Source organism: Saimiri boliviensis, chromosome 5, assembly GCF_048565385.1.
Source record: "Saimiri boliviensis isolate mSaiBol1 chromosome 5, mSaiBol1.pri, whole genome shotgun sequence".
NCBI classification, from domain to species: Eukaryota; Metazoa; Chordata; class Mammalia; order Primates; family Cebidae; genus Saimiri; species Saimiri boliviensis.
The window spans coordinates 41,768,979-41,788,890 of NC_133453.1; the positions used below are offsets into that span (position 1 = coordinate 41,768,979).

The 19,912-nt window shown below is 38.0% G+C and overlaps 1 protein-coding gene across 6 annotated transcripts in view; it reads left to right on the forward strand.

Annotated features, from left to right (window-relative positions):
- SATB2 (SATB homeobox 2) overlaps window positions 1–19,912 on the forward strand; it is a 212,027-nt gene that overhangs the window by 173,796 nt on the left and 18,319 nt on the right. For all 6 annotated transcript variants that reach the window (XM_010336467.3, XM_074399305.1, XM_074399304.1 and 3 more), the window contains one exon: window positions 615–812. In XM_010336467.3, the coding sequence (XP_010334769.1) occupies window positions 615–812 (198 nt within the window). The remainder of the gene's footprint in view (window positions 1–614; window positions 813–19,912) is intronic.

Genomic DNA, 19,912 nt, shown 5'->3' on the forward strand with positions numbered 1-19,912 from the left:
CTGCAGGTGTGGCTGTGGCGAGAAGGTGATGGTTAAGAGGGCCTAGAGCCCAAGGCATTCAGAGATTAAGCACATATACATTTCTTTTCATTCTAGCCAATATTATTGCTTCTATTTTGTGGAGTTACTGATAACTGTAAGAATATTTCCTCCCTAGAGAATTCAGTGTTGTTTACACCTAAACAATTTTTATTTTTTAGAATTTGCTGCCCTGTAATGCATATTTGTTTATCTTCACTCTTTTCTTAACATGAAGTGCTGCCCAGTTGGGTAATTTTTAAAAATTGTAGCTGACAGACACAAATTACTTTTTTTGAGAATTGGGTAACTGTAATTTTGCTTATCTTTTATGGAGAAACTTCAATTGAGAATCTATTCTGTAGGCAGAGCAATACGATATTTAACGAGAGGAAAGATTCTTGGGCATTGGTATAACCACCTATATGGTCAGGGGTTGGTTTTTAGAGTCATACTGTTTCAGTATCTCCCCTGGTTGGCAGGAACAATTTTGACAGAAAATGATGATCTACTGGGACGGCACTGGACCACAGTCAAGGCCCCCTCAGGTCCTCTGCACTCTCCAGGTTAATGCAAGCGACCTCCTCTCTCTCCAGGGCTGGCTGTGTGAACTGCTCCGCTGGAAGGAGAACCCAAGCCCAGAAAACCGCACCCTCTGGGAAAACCTCTGTACCATCCGTCGCTTCCTGAACCTTCCCCAGCATGAGAGGGACGTGATCTATGAGGAGGAGTCGAGGCACCACCACAGTGAACGCATGCAACATGTGGTCCAGCTTCCACCTGAGCCGGTGCAGGTCAGTATCCCTGACTCCCACACCCCGCCTGAGCAGGGCTCTCTGTGCCAGCAGTAGCTGCTGAGGGTCCAAGTGGCACACACCACACTAACTTCTGTCAGAGGATGTCTCATGCCAGGTCGCCAATTCCAGAAGACACTGTTGTCACAGTGGTACTGTGTGTGTGAGTGTGTATGTGCACACATGTGTGTGTGCACGCGCGTGTGTGTGTGCTCGTGTGTGTGTGTATGTGTATGTACATACAAAAGAAAAATGACTGAGAAAGTTTGAATGCCAAAGACAGCTGCTTTCCTGAGAGCATTTTACTTGTGGGATTGTAAAGCCAGAGCATTCACGAACAATTGAAATCTCTCAATTGGAAAACATGGTTTCCATCAGTTCATTTTCCATAAAAAAAAAAAAACCTGTGAAGTAGTTTTGCATCCAAAATTCCTCAAAGAGTGTTTCATTAGACTGAGAAGAAATAGCCACATGACCTAGGGAATACCACTGAACTCAGCTGAACCTTGAGAGACAGATTGTGACAGATTCTTAGAATTTTAAGATGAGCTTTGCTGTCTTTGGTTACATCTCATTTAGAAATCTGCCTTCCTTTGGATTGTGTGTTTTGTTGGCTTAGTTTTTGCTCTCATTGACAGAAATAATATTGCTTTCCCAAAGTAATTGAGTTTAACTACTGACTCTTTCTGTAATCTAAAATTAATTGCTTTCAAGAAGAAATATTAATTGAGATTTCCAATGTTAGACTCCCTGCAGTTTGGCCCACAAATTGTTTGGGCAGGTTATAAGATGGGCCTACTGCCCAATACTCTCAATTCCAGCTGTCACAGAAGAGGACCCTTTGGCCAATCTCTGAATCTCCTGGAGTAAGAAGAAGAAAGTTGAGGCATGAGTGCATGTGCACATGTGGGTGCAGAATGGAAGAGGAGAAGATAAAGGGAGAGTGAAGCACAGTTTCTTGACAGAGAGGAGTGGTGAGGGATGCTGTGAAACACCCCACCCTGAGGTTTCTGTCTCCTTTCCCCTTGCTTGGGAGAGAAGCCAGAAGTGAACAAGTTCTTACATCACTTTTCATCTGAATAGCATCATCTCTACCAGTGCTTTTGTGCTATGCTTTTGTGCTGTCATTGGTCAGTTTCCAGGGTCAAAGTCACAGAGTGAACTGCCCAAATTTAATAGTTAGACAATTAGACTCATGAATTTGTAGAGGCGGTTTCTTGCAATATCCACAGTGATCCCAGAGTTGAGGGTGCGGGTAATGAGGGTACATAGCTCATCCTCACCCTTCAGGACCCACCCTCCCCCTTCCCTTCTTGGTCCTTTTCTGACCTCATCCAAGCATCAGGGCACCTCCCTATAGTTAATTAAATCTGCTTATTGAGTCACGCAGAGCAGTGGCTTTCAGACTTGGAGATTTAATTGAAGTTAAAACTAAAGAGGGGCCCAATATAGGCTTTCTAACCTTTAAATTTAGAAAATAAATTTATTTGAAAAGTTTTAGGGAAGCTCCTAGTTATAATGAATATTATTTCATAACATACTCTTTGATATTAAACAGATTAATGAAATGGAGAGCCTCAGACAAAAGGTCATATCAATGGTACAGTTGGGCCATTTGAAAATCTATCGTTCCCCCTGCACCACCACCACCTTTTTTTCTCATTTTGATGTGAACTGGATTAGACTTCTGTCTTGAACCAACACAAGGCCAAGGACTTGCTTCAGGGAATCATTGGCTTTGCATGGAATTTTTATTCAGGGTCCATCTTAGTTCAGAAAAATGAAGAAAAAATAAAACCGCAATGAAAAAGTCATTTATTCTACATATTAATAACAGCTAATTTTAATCATAAAATGATGATGAAGTTGGAAACTTAAATAAATTTGAGATAAAAGTACTAAAATTTGAGGTAAAAGTACTAAAATACATTATTTGTTATAATTGAGGGCCTCCCTTCATGTGGATGACAGCTCTTATACCATACCTGTCTTTTTTTTGTCCATAAATTATCATCTTAGTGGGTCCTCTGTTGAGGTAGCTAAAAGGATATTCAACATAATATTTTGTCTTATAGTTGGCCAGTTTGGATACAGTAAATCTTAGAAGCAGACAGCCAGTGGATTTATGAGTTTTATTATCTTTTCTATTAGTATGTCAGAACTAGAGTATGCTGGCAATATTTAACGGTTAAGAAAGAATCTGTAATTTTCCTTTTCAGTTTTAAGCACCTTGTGGCTATTAACATAACTTCTGATAACACTAAGAGAAAGTGCGCTTACTTTATAAAAGGTTGTTCCCATTGCTCAGATCTTAGAGTGTACAAATAAGACAATTTTCTCTGAAGTGAATTTGCCTCAGCCGTTGACCTTGAGCTCATAACTACTGTGAAACTCATGAGCACATCACATTTTTTAAAACATTATATCTACATCTGAGTGACACTGCTTTGCAATGTTGAATTTGTATTTGTCAGCAAAATGGAAAGCTGTGGATTAATTGTTTATTACAGTCATAGTATGAAAAGTGAAGAAAAATAACTGATGTTAGACCGCAGAACTCCTGAGACATAGAGAATACAGTTGAGACAGCCTCTGTGACTATTTAAAAAACATACCAAGCTATTAACAAAAAGGTCTGTAGTTGTCCAAAAGTCAGGAACTCGGGGTTGGAATTCACTTGGACCTTTAATATCAACTTAATTTTTAGCAAGATACAATTACTTACCTGTTTTAAAAGTCTTAAAAATTTATATGTAGAATAATAATAGTTTGGTGATGTTACATTATTGTCTAATTAGGTAGGAAATGTCCATTATTAAATGGTTAAGAATGGGTGAAATCAGTGATTTTTAAGAGCTTCTGATATATGCAACATACTAAAAAACACGGAAGTCCTCTCTACTTGTGGTCATGGAAGTGTGCCATTTAAATTTCTTTAGGTAATTAGGGTACACTGTTCCCAAATTTTTCATAAAAATGGTGAAGATATGAGGCAGTGCTTTCTGTGCATAATTACCCAGCAGATTAATCTGTTGTATTAGGGTCCCACAGATGTACTGGAATAAAAAGAGGAAGCTTTATATCATTCCTTCTCCATTTGGTGCTTTCTGTGATATTGAGAAGTCCCTTAGAGTCACAGCCTCTTTTCTTACAGAAGAGAGGCACTTTTTCTTGCTTTTTGTGTGAAAATGGAGTTGACAAATGGACAGTTTTTTATTGTCTTCAGATGTGTTTCTGTTAAGCCTACAGAGGGTTTAGAAATTTGAAGCCCTTGTCTTGTAACTTTTATTTTAAGTTCAGGAGTACACATACGGGTTTGTACACAGATAAACTTGTATCATGAGGTCTGTTGCACAGATTATTTCATCACTCAGGCATTAAGCCTGGTTGCCCATTAGTTATTTTTTCTGATCCTCCCCCTCCTCCCACTTTCTGCCCTCCTATAGGACCCCCAAGACCTCATTTAAAACTTAGAAGATACCATGTAAAATCTAGAAAGTCAGATGTGATCCACGCTCAGAGTTTTATGTAGCTAGAACCAGTGTCCTTCCTGCAGGGCACACACTCACTGTCCTGCTGCCCTGGACCCTGTCTCCCCTTCTCCAAGTGTGTGTGCATATATAGCTGTCTTTTGGTTTCTTGAGGCTTCCCGCCTATCAGGTCACCTGACGGCCAATCAAAGCTCCAAGTGCCTTTGCCCCTTGGCTCCAGTTTCTTTAATGGTAGCTATTACATGCCATTTATTTTTGTAATCCCTACACAGTTTTTTGCAGGCTTAAGTGTATGTTTGATAGAATTTCTCTTCAGAGATGAAAACAGGTTATAACTGAGACCAAGCTGGACCTGAGCCACTGAGGGATGTCGTCAGCCCTGGAAGAGACTTGCCAGCCCTGGAAGAATGAGATGGTTCTTCCTTGGGAATTTGGATTTCTTCAGGCGATGTGTAGCTTTGATGTCATATTGAATTATCTGATCTATCCAGGGTTCTCTTTAGCATTCTCAATCTCTTCAGAAACCCCCATTTGAGCCCCTGCTTTTGGAAGCTAGCTCTTCAGGATCTGAACACACTTCGTAAGCTAGATCCTGTCACATCATGAGTCCATAGTGGGACCAGCATTGCCCCAGAGGGGTGAGAATTGGTTCCTAGGGGAGGGTAAATATCTTAGATTCACAGTGGTTTGTGGCCCTCCAAAGGGATATGGCACATAAAGAGATAATATCTCTCTGGTATTAAACTTTCATAAAGAGGGGCCACGATTAACACAAAAATGCCCTGAAAACCTTCTGAGGGGATCGGTACTGAAAAAAAAGTTGAGATGTACTACTCTACATAATGTTTCTAGTCCATGTGTAGATAGCACATAGGAGATCAACAGAGGGGAGACCTCGTAAGGCAAACCAAACCGAAGCATTTTATGAAAAAGAGGAAACAAATTCCATTTTTCACCCCAAAAGGTTGGAGACAAAAGTATTTCCTGTGGTTGTAGTGATTTTTCTCCCAGTGGTTATTATAACCCAAGGCCTTATGCTGAATGGATACTCCCAGCTTAGAATAAAATACTGGTTAGGTTAGGTTCATCACTACCAACTCCATTTTACAATTGGAAAAACTAGAGCAGAGACGTCAAGCCTTGCCTCAAGCCAGGGTCACCAGCGGAATGAAAACACAGGCAATTTTGGCATCCCGTCTGTCCTCTGACCACACTTCCCTCCTCATGCAGGAGAGAAGAAAGGACATTGTTCATGCTATGTCTAGGTCACTGAGCGAGGGTGATTAGGGAGCACTCACCAAATTGTTCTGTCTGTGTCATTTGTGCTTTATTGTATTTCCACCGCACTGTTTCCATGGATTATTTTGTAAGTTCAGGAATTCTAAGCTTGCCACTGTGTGGTTTCCTGACAAGTACTTGTTTTAAAATTCCATGCTGTACATTGAATAAGAAATGTGAGACCCAGTTAGTGACAGTGAGGCACCAGCATTGTCCCTTGACTTGTCTGGGTTCTTCTCACTCAGGCGATTTTCAGTATAAGCCACAAACTTCCTGTCCTTGGTAGTGACCAGTGATTCTCAACGCGGGGTGATTTTGCTTCCACGGGATATTTTGGCAATATCTGGAGTCATTTTTGGTTATTATAATTTGGGAGTGCTACTGGCATCTAGTGGATGGAGGCCAGGGATGCTGCCAAATATCCTACCATGCACAGGGCAACCCCCCAGAACAAAGACTTATGTGACCTACACTGCCAAGAGTGAAAGCTTGTACCAGTGATTGCCTAACAATGAAAGATAAAAAATCATTAGCATCCCTGAGGCTGATTCTGAGTTTTTCTGTATAAAAAAAATTCTGTAATAATAACAACGGTGACACTGCTGCTGCTTCTCCTTCATCTTCCTTCCTCCTCCTCCTTCTCCCTTCTTCCTCCTCCCTGCCTCCTCCTTTTCCTATTTCTCTGGCAGTAACTAGCTTTTTTGAGAGCCAGGCTTTCAAAATGTGAGATTTTCACATGTCTTATCTTCTTCAGTTATTGTGAACAACCAAAGGGGTGGTTGATTTTTATCTATTAATACTTTCACAGATGAGAAATTGAAGCTTAAAGAAGTTAAAGTAACTCCCTCAGAGTGGGAACTTGAATTCACATCTGTCTACCTTCAGAGTCTGGCTTTTATCTGTGTGCTAGAAGGAACTGCTAACGTGCAACAGCCAGCATTCCCTGAATACTTACTATTAGCTTTTGCTGTGATGCAGAGCTGTTTGTGAGATCTTCGTTTTTAACCATTCACTAAGTAGATCTAGTTCTGAGAGTTTCCTTATTTACAGGACACCTAGTGCACTGAAACCCACAAATCTTTGGTGTGATGTCAAAGAACTGATGTGACTGAAATTTTACTTTTCATAGCTGCTTTGGCATTTTTGAGGTGGCTTTAGAATGTGCCTCTCATGGCTAATATTTAAGGGGACTTCAGATTTACCTCTCAGCCCTGGGAATCTGACCCTGATTTTCTACTCCAGCTGCACAGACTGTATCTATCTTGATTTGTAAACTTGCTTCCTGAAGGACATCTTCCAGGAAAACAAATAATCTGTTGAGAATGTTTGCAAATTCTCTACCAGGTTACTAGAATTTTTCTTTCACCTTGGATTCATTCCAAGCTCCTATTCAAAGCCTGCTGTGTGAATGTGGCTCCAGAGTTGTGAATCTCCACTCTAGTCCTGAGAAGAGATGCAAAAGAGCACTTGCATCTGTAATGAAATATTGTAGTAATTAGGTAGAAGTAGATCCTCACTTGGGAAAATGTTGGGAGTTCCCTGTCAGTGAGGCCACACTAGCATTTTTCATGTTGATATTTTGTTGTTCTGTATATATTTATTCAACCTGAAGAGCATCCTTGATTTCTTATGTTAGTTTTTCAACATGTCTAAAATTTTAAATTTGATTTGAAAGTTATTTGTTATCAATTCTTCTTACTCTAGGAGACAGACATTTTCATCTTGGGTTCACTGTTCACTATCTTCCAAAGTGTGCTGAACAGATTTCCTTCGGTGATCATCAGAAAGTTGAAGAAGTTCATTACAGTCAGTAGATTAGACATTAGCTATGGCTTTGTTTTACCTTGAGATTTTTAAAAACTCTAAGAAACTGTAAAATTTAAAAAGTAGCCAGGCAAAGTACACCAAAGAAATATACAGTTTCTAAGAGTCGTTAATTTTTTTCTTTTACAAGACAAATTCATCTTAATAATTGTAGATGTATTAAAAGAAATTGAAAATCCAGGTATAAGATTTTGAGTGCAGTTAGGTTTCTCTGAACCTGGAACTGGGAATTCAGCAGCTGCCATTTATGGATTCATCTTCTCCACTGCCATCCTAAACATAACATACCTCTTTCTCATATCAACTTCTTTCCACTACAAGCTTTTCTTCCCAGCATCATCTGATCTACCATCTTCTGTATATCTCTGTCTATAGAGAGAGACAGAGATATGCAGAACTTGTAACTTGTAACGTCTGCATACAACTCGCAGTGTCTCTACATTATAATTCTGCCTCCTCCACACCTAGGCCTGCACTTGGTCCCTGCTCTACCTCATGACCTTTTCTCATGCCTTTGTCAAACCCACTTTCTCTTGCATACTCTATATTTACTACGTTAAGTTTATCTAAGAGGGAAATTGACCAGTTAACCTTATCCTCCTGAAGGCTGACTTTCTTGGCATTTAATTTTCCATCATCTGAATGTCTAATTTGAAAGGCATTGCATTTTAAAAAGAGAGATTTGTTGGGCAAAATATTAGAATAATCTCAAGAAGAAGGGGAAGTAGAAAGCCACCTGGACATAGAGTACTTGGAGGTAACCTGCACATGAGCTGTCTTTGGGCTGGTAAGTTAGGGCCATTTAGTGGAACGTGGCTTCTAAGACCCCTGCATTTATCAGGGTAGAAAAATACAGGTATGGTTAACAAGTCTAGAATAAACTTTTCATTATCAAGGGAGATTCATATGGCTTCTCTTTTAATGTAAAGTGCTGTGGGCATGCAAGTAGTAGGAAACCAATGTCCAAGGGTGATTTTAAGTTCCGTGTGTGTCCATAGTATTCCACCTTTTTATCTTATTGCAGTTTTTCTAATATTTATCATGCAGTTCCTTATGTTTAGCCACTGTCCTGTAGAAACTGATGAATAATAAACATAAATTTTTATAGTAATCTCTAGTGGTCTGCTTATGCATTTTTTTAAAGTCGGTTCAACATTTTTTAGGCTTATCATTTTAATTACTGAAGTTAGCTTATGGCTTCTCATTCATCATGGGGTAGTTTTAATGTTTTTGCCAAGCAGAACTCCTCCTATGAGTGGCTGGGCCTCTATAACACACCACCGTCCAAATTCAAGATTCACTGTTAGTTACTGGTTAGAAGTGAAATGTCAAACAGCTGAGTTCCACTTCTCTCAGTCTTTTCCTGCCTTCTGGAAACATAAAGAACCCTGATTTCTTGAGTAGCTTGTTCTTCCATAATTGCTATGTTTCTTTAAATAATGGTCTAATTTTGATATTCTGCATTTTTGAAAGGCAATACAATTCCTGCAACTTACCCTCTTGGTTTTTAGATCCTAAAACTGGGCAGAAGGCACTTTGTCTAATGTTTCCCTAGAGGTAAAGGGAAGAATCACAATCAGCTGTGTCATTTATATCAGCACAAAAAGTCCTCACTGATACAAGTTTATGCACTGCCCAGTGCTCAAAAACCACTAAAATTACTAATATATATTGTCTTTCTATTTTAATAGAATATTGAGATTTTTAAAGGCTTTAAAAAGTTTTGGGGTAACAAGGGTACACCTTCTACATGTTTTCATATTCTTTTCCTTCTGGTGATAGTAGATGAAACCAGGTATAATATTAAACCTTTAGTGCCTTGAGTTTGTTTTTGTTTTTGTTTTTGTTTTTTTTCTGGTATTTGGTAGGAAAATGAAACGAAACAGAATGCTTTTGAACATAAAGCTTCATTGTCCTTTTTTTTGAATATTGCTTTGGAATTTGTTAGGGACTGGTTTTGCTGTTGTCCTATTGGTCAACTCAGTGTTGCTATTTATTTCCTTCCTTCCTTTGTTCCCTTGCTTTCCCCTTCCTTCCTTCCTTTCTTTTCCCTCCCTCCCTCCCTCCCTTCCTCCTTTTACTTTCTTTCTTTATTCCTTTTTTTAATACTCTGAAGCATTCTTTATTTAAAGCTAAAAGAAGTCAGTGGCTAGTACACTTTGTGAAAGAGCAAACTGATTAAATTGAGCAGCATGGAACAACGAGAAACAGAACGGCAAAATAAAGAGAGACTAAGCTAGAAAGTGCATGAAAATGCATTCTTCTTTCCCTTCCCACCCATAAAAAAAACAACAATGAATCTAAACTAAAATGGAGGTATTTGTAGATATTGATGTGTCATTGCTCTAGTCAAGGGCCTTGTCACATTTCATCTGTGAGAGGGCAAACACGTTCCTTTATACTTTAGTATAGATATCTAGCAAAGTTTGACTTTTGGAAAAAATCATTAAAATTTACTGATAAGCCTTCAAGTTATAGGTGTGATTGAGAAGATGGGCCATTTTTATTCTCCCATGTTTACTTATTCATTCAACGAATGTTTGTTGAGTTTCTTCAATATGTCAAGTATTATTCTAGGCACCACATCTATCACAGTGAAAACCAAAATTTCACATGTATATTGAGCAGTTTTCTCGTTTACTTGGAGCATATTTTTAAATAGACTTCCATTTTCCCTCTGGCTACCTCACATCATTCTAGAATTCAGACTATAAATTAGTGGAATCCATAGGTTCTCTTTCTTCCTCTGATCCTGACCCTGGGTGACATCTCTCTGCTTCTGTTTTTCTATCTGCTTCTAGAATGGACAGGTAATATCTCTAAAACCTGTTAAGCCTTTCAGAGATAAGATTACCGTAAAAGAACAAAGTGTGGCTGTTTGAAGGTATCAAAGCAAACAGACCTTCTGAGTCTGTTCTGTAGAGTTTAAAGTGATTTATATAGCTCTACAAAGAATGGCATCTGTTGATTAATGATAAAGTGGCATTTTAAAAAGTAGTTTTGATGGAAAACAGATAGATAATAAGTATATCCATTCTGACCCTAGTTTCTCCCTGACCACACAAAACACATCTCTTTTTTTGTCCTGCTCTTATTTATTCTCTCCAGCCAGAATGACTTCTCCAAATTAGCAACCTTATTTACTTGGCACTGAGGTATGGGCTAGTTCATTGTTAGTACATGAACCAAACCACCTGGCTCATTGGTGTGCCTTTAATAAGCTGTGGTCCTTAGAAGGTTAGGTGTGTGAACTAGTTATGGCAGAAAATCACATGCTGTTCTAGGAAAATGGGAGCCTTCTTCACATTTTCTATTTTAATTTCTACCAGAGTGCTTCTCATTGATAATTGTTGATTTCAAAGGTATTCATCATCATTGCAGAAGAAACAGAAAAGAACATCTGCAGAGAGGGGCTTCCCCACCTGGGTAGATAAAGTTCTCATTACAGCAGTTCACTTTGTGTGGTCAGTGCACTTGTTTCATATACTTTGATTTGGGTCCAGTCACTCAAACAAGGTCATAAATCTAGAAAGTAATTACAGTTGAAATAGATAGAGGATGAGGGTAGCTTAAGAAGCTCAGTCCCAGTTGCCTTTCTGATTAATTATGAGGCTACGTGCTGGGGATCTGGACTCAACAAACTTGACCTACAATACAGTCATTGATAAAGCATTTTGGACTGTCTGACTTAAAAAATATTTCAGTACAAAGTAAAATGTCCAAGTGAAAATATAAATTTATTTTAAACCTCCATGTTTAAAAAATACTTAGGTGGCATAAGTTGTCAAAGAGCTTATACAAGTAGACTGAAACATTATCTCTGCTGAAAGCATGGCGAGGTGTTTGCATAGAGAGGAAAGGCACTGGACCTTCAGAAGACCTGGGTTTGAATTCTAGGACCATCACTGGAATTGGAGCTCTGATGTAGAGGCTGCTTAAAATTTCTGAAGCTAATTTGCTATAATAATCCCAAATTTGTAGGGTTATTTGAAGCTTATATGAGATGATGATTGCATAGAAGGCACCTAAGAAATGTCAGTAGGATCTGAGCATTATTAGTATTAATCTTAAGGATAAAGGGAATAGTTCCTACTCAAAAGAGCCCAGAATAATTGAATCAAGGATGGTGTAAGCATGGAATTTTATATTCAGCAAGATACAGGAGTATGCCTGGCCTCTATTGTTTGCATGTACTACAATTGTTTCAAGACACATTTAGAGACTCAGCTGTCTGGTTTCATATGGCCTTTCTACATTTTAAGCTCTTTTAAAAGTCATTGTAACTTATTTAAAAGTTAAGTGAGAACTTTTCTTCTCAGCTCTGAATGAAATCCTTCTGTAGAGCATAATAAAATGCCATTGAGTATGACAAAAGTTGGTTAGTGCTTTGTTTCTAAATGTTTTTAAGCTTAAAAAGCGAAAAGGCTACTTCAGCTTCTGCATCATCTCTGAGACTTCTGCTGTCCTTGCTACCCATTAGCATCCTCAAAGCTGTGAAAGTACCCTGTAGTGATGATTTTGAGACTCTTTGGTGCAACATTAAAGAAGCATCTCCCACATTAGTAGCTCTGTGTTGGCCTTGATGGAATCAAACAAGGGAAAATAATTAATGTCTGGCCTTGGGGTCCTTAGAGGCTACCAGGAAGATGAATTCAGACTTTTACGAATTACGATATGAAGTGACAAGTAGATTGAAGATGCAGAATTTGCTGTGATTCCAGGACACCTTTCAGCGGGACCTCTGTGCTGAGAATAATAATGGCCTGTTTTTACATGAATGACCTTTCTGGGCATGGCCACCTGGAATTCTACCTCTTTCTCTCCCATATATGTGTGTAAACAGGAGTGGACTTATATGTGGTACTGTCATTGTAGATGGAATATAAGAGCAGTTCTAATTTACTCAAACCAAACAAAAAGTAAAGCATTTGCAAATTTTGCTATTTTAACTATAGATGGTAGCAAATTATTTTAAGTGTAGTTCACAATGAACACATAACCAGTCATGACTTTATAAATGAAAGCCACAGGGCAATGAATGTAACCATTTGACTTTAATTTTTTTAAAAAATCATATCTTGGTTATATAATAGTAGAAATAAATAGAAATGCTTCTTTTGAAATCATAGATTTCTGATTATAAACTTTAAGTGCATTATAAACATGGCTGGGATTTGCTTGTCTAAGTGTAGTATGGCTTTAAGGTTAAAAAGTTTCCAAATATTTAAAATTTTTCTATATAATTATTGCCCCCACCCTGAGGATTTCTGTGTGCTGTATCAGAGACTGGAGCATCTTATGAAGAATAAAGATTACTGTCTATCTCTATTTTCAATGAACCTTTGACCCAGCGGGAAAAAAGATGACATGGTAAAGAAAAGGGCACTGTAAGTGACATAGAGTCTAGTCCTAGGGCTGAGTGTGTGACCTTGGATGAGGCATTTCACTCTGAATTTCCATCTACTGTTTTGTGTTGTTTTTATTTTGTTAGTTTGAGACAGGGTCTTACTCTGGTTGCCCAGGTTGGAGTGCAGTGGCACCCAGGAGGTTCTCTCCTCTCCCACCTCAGCCTCCGAGGTAGCTGGCACTACAGGTGGTGCATGCCACCATGCCTGGCTAATTTCTTGTATGTTTAGTAGAGATGTGGTTTCACCATGTTTCCCAGGCTTGTCTCAAACTCCTGGACTCAAGCAGTCTACCTGCCTCGGCCTCCTAAAGTGCTGGGATTGCTGGTGTGAGCCACTGTGCCTGGCCTCCATCTACTGTTTTCTAAATTATGACAACATGAGTTAGGTGATTTCAGAGACCCCTTTTATCTGAAGCACTCATACTGTGAGTTGGCTCCTCCATTTCTAATTTCCATTTGAGTATTTTAATGAGAGTGTGAAATACAAACAACAACAACAAAACAAAACAAAACACATTGCTCCTGGGAGGTTCAAATGCATTTTGGAAAAACAAATTAGCAACACCATAACAGATTTTGAACATCTTATATTGGACTCAGAGACTTAGTTGATTTTCTTATGACTGATGGTTTTGGCAATTGCAAGAGAAAGCCAGCCACTGAGTTTTAAACTATCGTAACCAAACCTACCTACTGTGGCTTCTCAGCTGTTTCTGTTTAGTGTGGAAATCTAATGTAGCTGAAAACTACTGCTGATTTTTATTAAGTTGAAGTCTGGAACTTCCCCTTATAATGATAGAAAAGCACACTTTCAATTAAAGGAAAACTGCCAAAGTTCTGAAATTAATTTATTTTATTATTACTTGGTTTGACCCTAGAAATGGGAGATCAAGCAAACTAGATAGGTTTGGCAGTTCTAAGGTCACAAGTTCAATTTCCTCACAAGTTATTTCTAGATCGAATTCACTGCAAATCATATAACCCTTTGCCTTTTTATATAGAATATTTTATGGAATTGTGGATCACATTGGGGTCATCCTAATGATCACTTTGGAGCTGGGAAAATGACAGGTAAGCCAGGCCAGGCAAAGGGATTCAGTGAGCAAGTCTGGGAAGTAGCATGTGGCTTCTCAGGAGGGACATGGTGTTGCTTCTCTACAGTAGTCAGAGTATGCTGGAGAAACCCTATTCTGGCTTGGAGAAGCCAATTGTTAAATTGTTAGCAATTTCAAAAGGTAATTGTTATACCATTGGCAGCATGAAACTGGCCATGGTAGGATTATTCACACTACAAAAACTGGTGAATTATCCAACTGGGGCTTTTTTTAAATTTAGAGACTCAGTTGTTAAATATTTGCCAGCGCAACACTGAGTAGACTTCAGTTAACTTCTTTTTTATTTCAAGCTCTGTGGCCATCCGTGTGTTATTTATTTTTTATAAGCAAACCTTGCTGAAAATAATTGTTTGAATGAAAGGTCAGGTGTTTTCAGAGCTGATTGATTGGTGATACAGCTCATTTGATCACCCAGATAACAAAAATAGTTTATTTAAATAGCAATTGTTTCTACTCTTTCCTCTCCATGCTTTCTTTTAGTTTAAATTTATTTCTTCATGTCCAGACACACTTGTCTTTGTATTTCTTTCTTACGCAGCATTCAAAGCTCACTCGAGTATCTGGTTGGATCAACTTTGTAGAATCATGTAGCATGATGAGTTCATAATTTGTGATTTCCTAGTGCCAAACACCCAAGATATTTGAGGACTCTAGGTAGAAAACAAGAACAAATTATTTTAACAGTTATTTTTTTTTTAGATATGATAGCTTAAACAATACACCTCAAAATAAGGAGTTTTTTTTTTTTTTTGGAGTAAATTAGGGAGCTAAAATCTATGATGTGAACTCTTAAAGATATATGTGAATATGGAAAGGTATTCCTGTTTCTGTTATGATCAAAATGAGAAAGTGCTAAAGTGAGCAGGTATTGCATAAGTGCAGTGTTCACATATAATGATTTTTTAAAGTATAGTGTTTTGCATTTTTTTTTTTTTTTGACAATGCATGTCAATAGTGTACTCAAAAGTGTGGTAAGAGAAGAGTGGCAAGGAATTGTGGTGGACCAATGTCAAATATTTCCATGTGGTGTATAGGGCTATACTTTTGAGATGAATTCTTATTTGGATGCATCATGGGAAATGAAAATCTCCCAAGGAGATAGGGGCTGAAATAGTTAAACAGCATGCATAGTAAGTTAACATAGTAATGAAAGGAAAGAACCTAATTAACTGATTCTTTGGTTGTAAAACATAACCTGGATCAAATGCATCAGGATATTCTATCAGTTGACCTATCTTTGATAGATCTTCATATTAGGACAACTGATGTAGGGCAGGAGAGAAGAAATTTTCTTGTCATTTTGATAAGAAATCCACCAATTTGAGTTCCTAATACTGATATAGTGGAGGTGGCATGCTGTACTTTGATGATCTCTATATATTTGCATATATGAAGCAGAGTAGTGCGTTATACCATGTGAACATGTAACTGTCATCTGTCTTCAGTGTTGCTATTCCTCACATAAAGAATGTGTATGTAATCAGTTTCTATTCCACGTCACGTTCATCTGCATTTGCAACATTTCAAAGATTAGTCAGAAACATCTTGGCAGAGATGGGAAAAGTAGAGTTACTTATAAGTTCCAGAACCACAAAGACACAGATCAAACATACGATATTAATAAATAGGAGGGGAACATTAAAAATTAGATTATTTATTTAGAAAGTTGAAAGTATTTGTGATAGTTTTTCTCATCTTGAAAGGAAATAGATGGTGAGTTTTTTTTTTTTCTCCCACCCTCACGTTTCCTTTCTCCCCCTTTTTCATGTTTTGAATTAAAAGCTAAAGACAGGCTGAAAGGGTATATATACAACTGCAAGAAGGATGTGGTAAATCATGGCAGTGGTTTGTGATCTCACAGACATGGTGGTGTCAGAGACTGAATACCAAAAGCGAATCCTCAGCTTCCAATGGATTTACTTGAAATCCCTCACCCTCGTAGCATATCATGGATAATAGCATATCATGGATAATTACATTTTTACAAACAGTAGAGAAAATCATTTTGACACACGCATAGTATTTTCCAGCCAGACCAGCTTTTCAATCTTTTACAGCTTTCATGCATTAAGGCTCATATTTTTTTTGTTTATTTAAAAAATATTATCATTAATAATAGGCTTGTTCTGTGGTCAACTTCTGAATCGAAAATACTGAGCAAGACCCCTTTTTTTCCTGTTGTCCCCAAGTCAAACATTCAATACCTTTTCCTTAGTAGAATTTTGGGCTACTCATGTTTTTGATTAAGAACGTTATGGCAACCAAATTTTCATGGAGATTTTTAAGAGCTTTGGTCATCTTTTTGTGCATTGCTATGTACAATAGAATGAATTATGTTTGGTGGCAAATCACTAGAAAAAGAAAACAGTAGAAAAACTCACAGGAGAAATACTGTCATTGATTTCTTGCTACTACTGTCCAGTAAAGTGAATTCTGACTGGATGAACCTAGAAAAGGCTGTCCCCACTAGCCATTCACTTGCATCAAAATTCCAGGGAACAGAAAAAAATTGGGGGACAATATTCTCTTTTCTTAACCCTTTCTGATCAAATGTGGTATTTCATTTTGAAAATGAGATTAATTTCCCTGAGACTTTTGAAACTTTAATAATATACAATAAATAAAATTATATCTAATAACTCAACAGTTTCATTTGGCACCATCATCTAGATGTACTGCAACTGCAGAAACATAAATACTTGCAGGCTTCAAAAGCCCCGTTTCTATTTGCTAAATAAACTTGGCTGACTTAAAATTCCTCTGAGTACCATCATTAATACAATCTACTTTGACAGCATTTAATTAAAGTGCTTTTCTCTATTAGATTCATTAAAAGTTCTCCCCGACTCTCCTTGTGTAACTGCTTTCCAGATGCTGAGTGGCAAAGACCTATAAGCCTCACTTTAAATAACTTCTCATTTCTCTTTGTAAAGTGTTTATTACATTCAATTAGAAACTATTAAATATGGCTTAGAAAGGAAGTCAGATTCCAAGACATATTCTCTATCCCTTTAGCCATCTCTTTAAAAACAAATGTTAGTTTAACTCATCTGAATAAGCATTTATTATCTGCATATTTTTCATATACTCTGTCAACACTAGTAGACATTTAAACTGGAAGGTAATAAAGATATGATTTCCATATCAGGGTTGGGAATTTGCATTAGTTCTAAGCAGGTACAAGGCTTGAATATGTTTGCCTGCCCAGATTCAGAGAGAGTAAGCATAGTAGTCTAGTATTAATAGATTATTGACAGTTTAATGTCTTGGCACCTACTTAGCCCATGAAGTATAATAACCAGGAAGCTGTCTGATATGAAAGCCGTCAATAACATTTTCAATCAAAACCTTTCAGTTAATTGCTGGTTGACCTTAGGGATTTCCTTTAGGCAATACCATTCTTTGTTTAGACCAAAAGGACCATATTGATTTGTAGAGTTTATTCAGAGATGATTATTTAATACCCGTTGCTCCAGTATATGTGGTAAATTTTGCCTTTTCTGTTTCTGCCCTGAAGTCCATGAAGTGTGTGTGTGTGTGTGTGTGTGTGTGTGTGTGTGTGTGTGTGTTTTAGCATTGCTTTTCACAAATACTCTTTTTACCAGCTCTACTTTCAAAATATCTCATTAAGTTGGTTCTCTTCTCAGAAACAGAACGAACGTTTGGAATCTTGAGGGTATCGTTAATCAAGTGGTTTTTTTGGGGAGTGGGTGGAGGATACAGAGTCTTACTGTATCCCCCAGGCTGGAGTGCAGTGGCACAATCTTGGCTCACTGCAACCTCTGCCTTCCTGGTTCAAGTGATTCTCCTTCCTCAGCCTCCCGAGTAGCTGGGATTATAGGGGCGTGCCACCACGTCTGGCTAATTGTTGTATTTTTAATAGAGACGGGGTTTCGCCATGTTGGCCAGGTTGATCTCAAGCTCCTGACCTCAGGTGATCCACCCACATCGGACTCCCAAAGTGCTAGGATTGCAGGTGTGAGCCACCAGGCCTGGCCTAATCAAGTGTTTTAATATGATATAAGTTTTGATAGAATTATTTGCTCAGTATGGAATTATAATTCCAATAGAGACCCTGACAAAGCTAAAAAATGTACTTTCAGTAAGGGTAATTATATAATGCCCTAAAAGCCCTGTACTTTAAAAAAAATGTTGTTTAATGCCAAAATGCTTTCTGATTTCTGTAAGTATAAATGAAATGGCTTATGCTTGAACTCTAGATTTTCTTACTGTACCTTAAAAAAATAAATAATTTAGTTTCAATTGCAGATTTTTAGAAACAAATTTTGATAAAGTCTAAGTTACAAAGACAGGCAAAAAGCAGTAAAGACAGTTTGTGGCTCTAACTTGAAACCATTCTTTTTGCTTACCTTGAAATATGTGGTATTGGAACTATAGAGGTTAACTCAAAGTAGGGGCAAAAAATATATACATTGAATTACTTTTGCCACTTTTTTCTTTGTCGTGTCTTCACAAAGGCTATCTTTGTTCATTCTTTTCCAAAGAAAATCATTTTGGCATTTAATATTTGTTTTGGACAAGACATTCAGTGTTTTCCATAGCATTTCGTATATAGGCAGTATTCCTTCATATTTTGCTCAGTTGAGAGCCATTGCCATTTCAGAATTTTATTGTGATACATATGATCCATTTTTCAACAAATACTTCTGTTTTTTTATAAATTCTGTGTGTGTTTTTTTTAAGGTTCCCTTTGTTTGTTTTATATGGATTCTCTCATTTTTATTTGTTGTTTTGCTGTTTTGCCTCCAGCAACTTTTCTTGTCATAGAAGCTGTCTGCTACAGGCCCTTTAAGTTCTGGTGATAGTAGAAATATTTCTGCAGACTGGGGAGGGAGAGAGAGAAGCAAACCGATGAATATGTCAGTTTTTATCCCTGAGAATAGGAATACCCTGAATGTCTCTTGAGTGTTAATAATTTTCAGTCAGATTTTTTTGGGGGAATTAAGGTACTGTGTGAGTCAATATGGTATTTATTAACCTATACAAAGTGTATGTGCATGTAACAAATTATTATAAACTATGGTATGGTAATTCATCTCTTTTTGGTAATAAGTGCATTTTTAGTTAGTGCCTATGTAGACTTATTACTTTATTTCCCCTTAGGACTATTAGATGTGTTCTAAATTTTAGGATGACTTTCAGTCTGTGTAATACGGCTATTACCCATATAAACATAAAGTATTCATTTAAAGCACGGTACCTTGACAGTATGCTAAGTTTAGAGTATGTGGAGGTGAATGTAACACAGAATCTAGCCTTAAGGAGCCCAGAGATCAGTGGAGAGGCAGATGTGAGACCAGAGAGCTTTAATACAATGTGAAAGTAAGAGAAAGAAAAGCACAAAAGGGGCATGCCTGCCCCACACCTGGTGAGTTGGAGAACTCAGAAGGCTTCCAGGGAGTAGTGCTGCTCATGGCCCTTGCAGATTCATCATCAGAGGTTTCCAAGAAAAGGTGACATAACATGTGTGTGGGGGCTCCAGTGTAGAGTTGTTGGAGCACAGCCTGCAAGGCAGGGGCTCAAGCTGCAGTCAAGTTATGGGGCCTTCTTGGACACAGAAGTCTAAACCACCTGAAGGCCACTGAGGGCCTTTAGCAAGATGTTCGGTTGGCTGGGACAGAGAGGCCTATTGGGAGGAAGTCAGAGTAATTCCGGCAAGAGATTACAGGGGTCTGAATTACAGCAATGGGAGTACATCTGGAGATGGGAATATTAATCCAAGAATTGTTTAAAAGGAATAATCAGCAACACGTGGGATCAACTAGATGTGGAGTTTCAGAGGAGAAGGAGTCAGCGAGAACTCTCAGATCTTAGCTGGAGCAACCTGGGGGGGTTGGTCTTGGAGCACCAGTTGAGAGCGTTAATGATTAATTCCCTGCTAATGTCATTTGTAAGTATGTTTTGTTTTGCACTGAGTTCTCAGCTATTAAATTAAAATCCACCCCAAAGCATATTCACATTTGA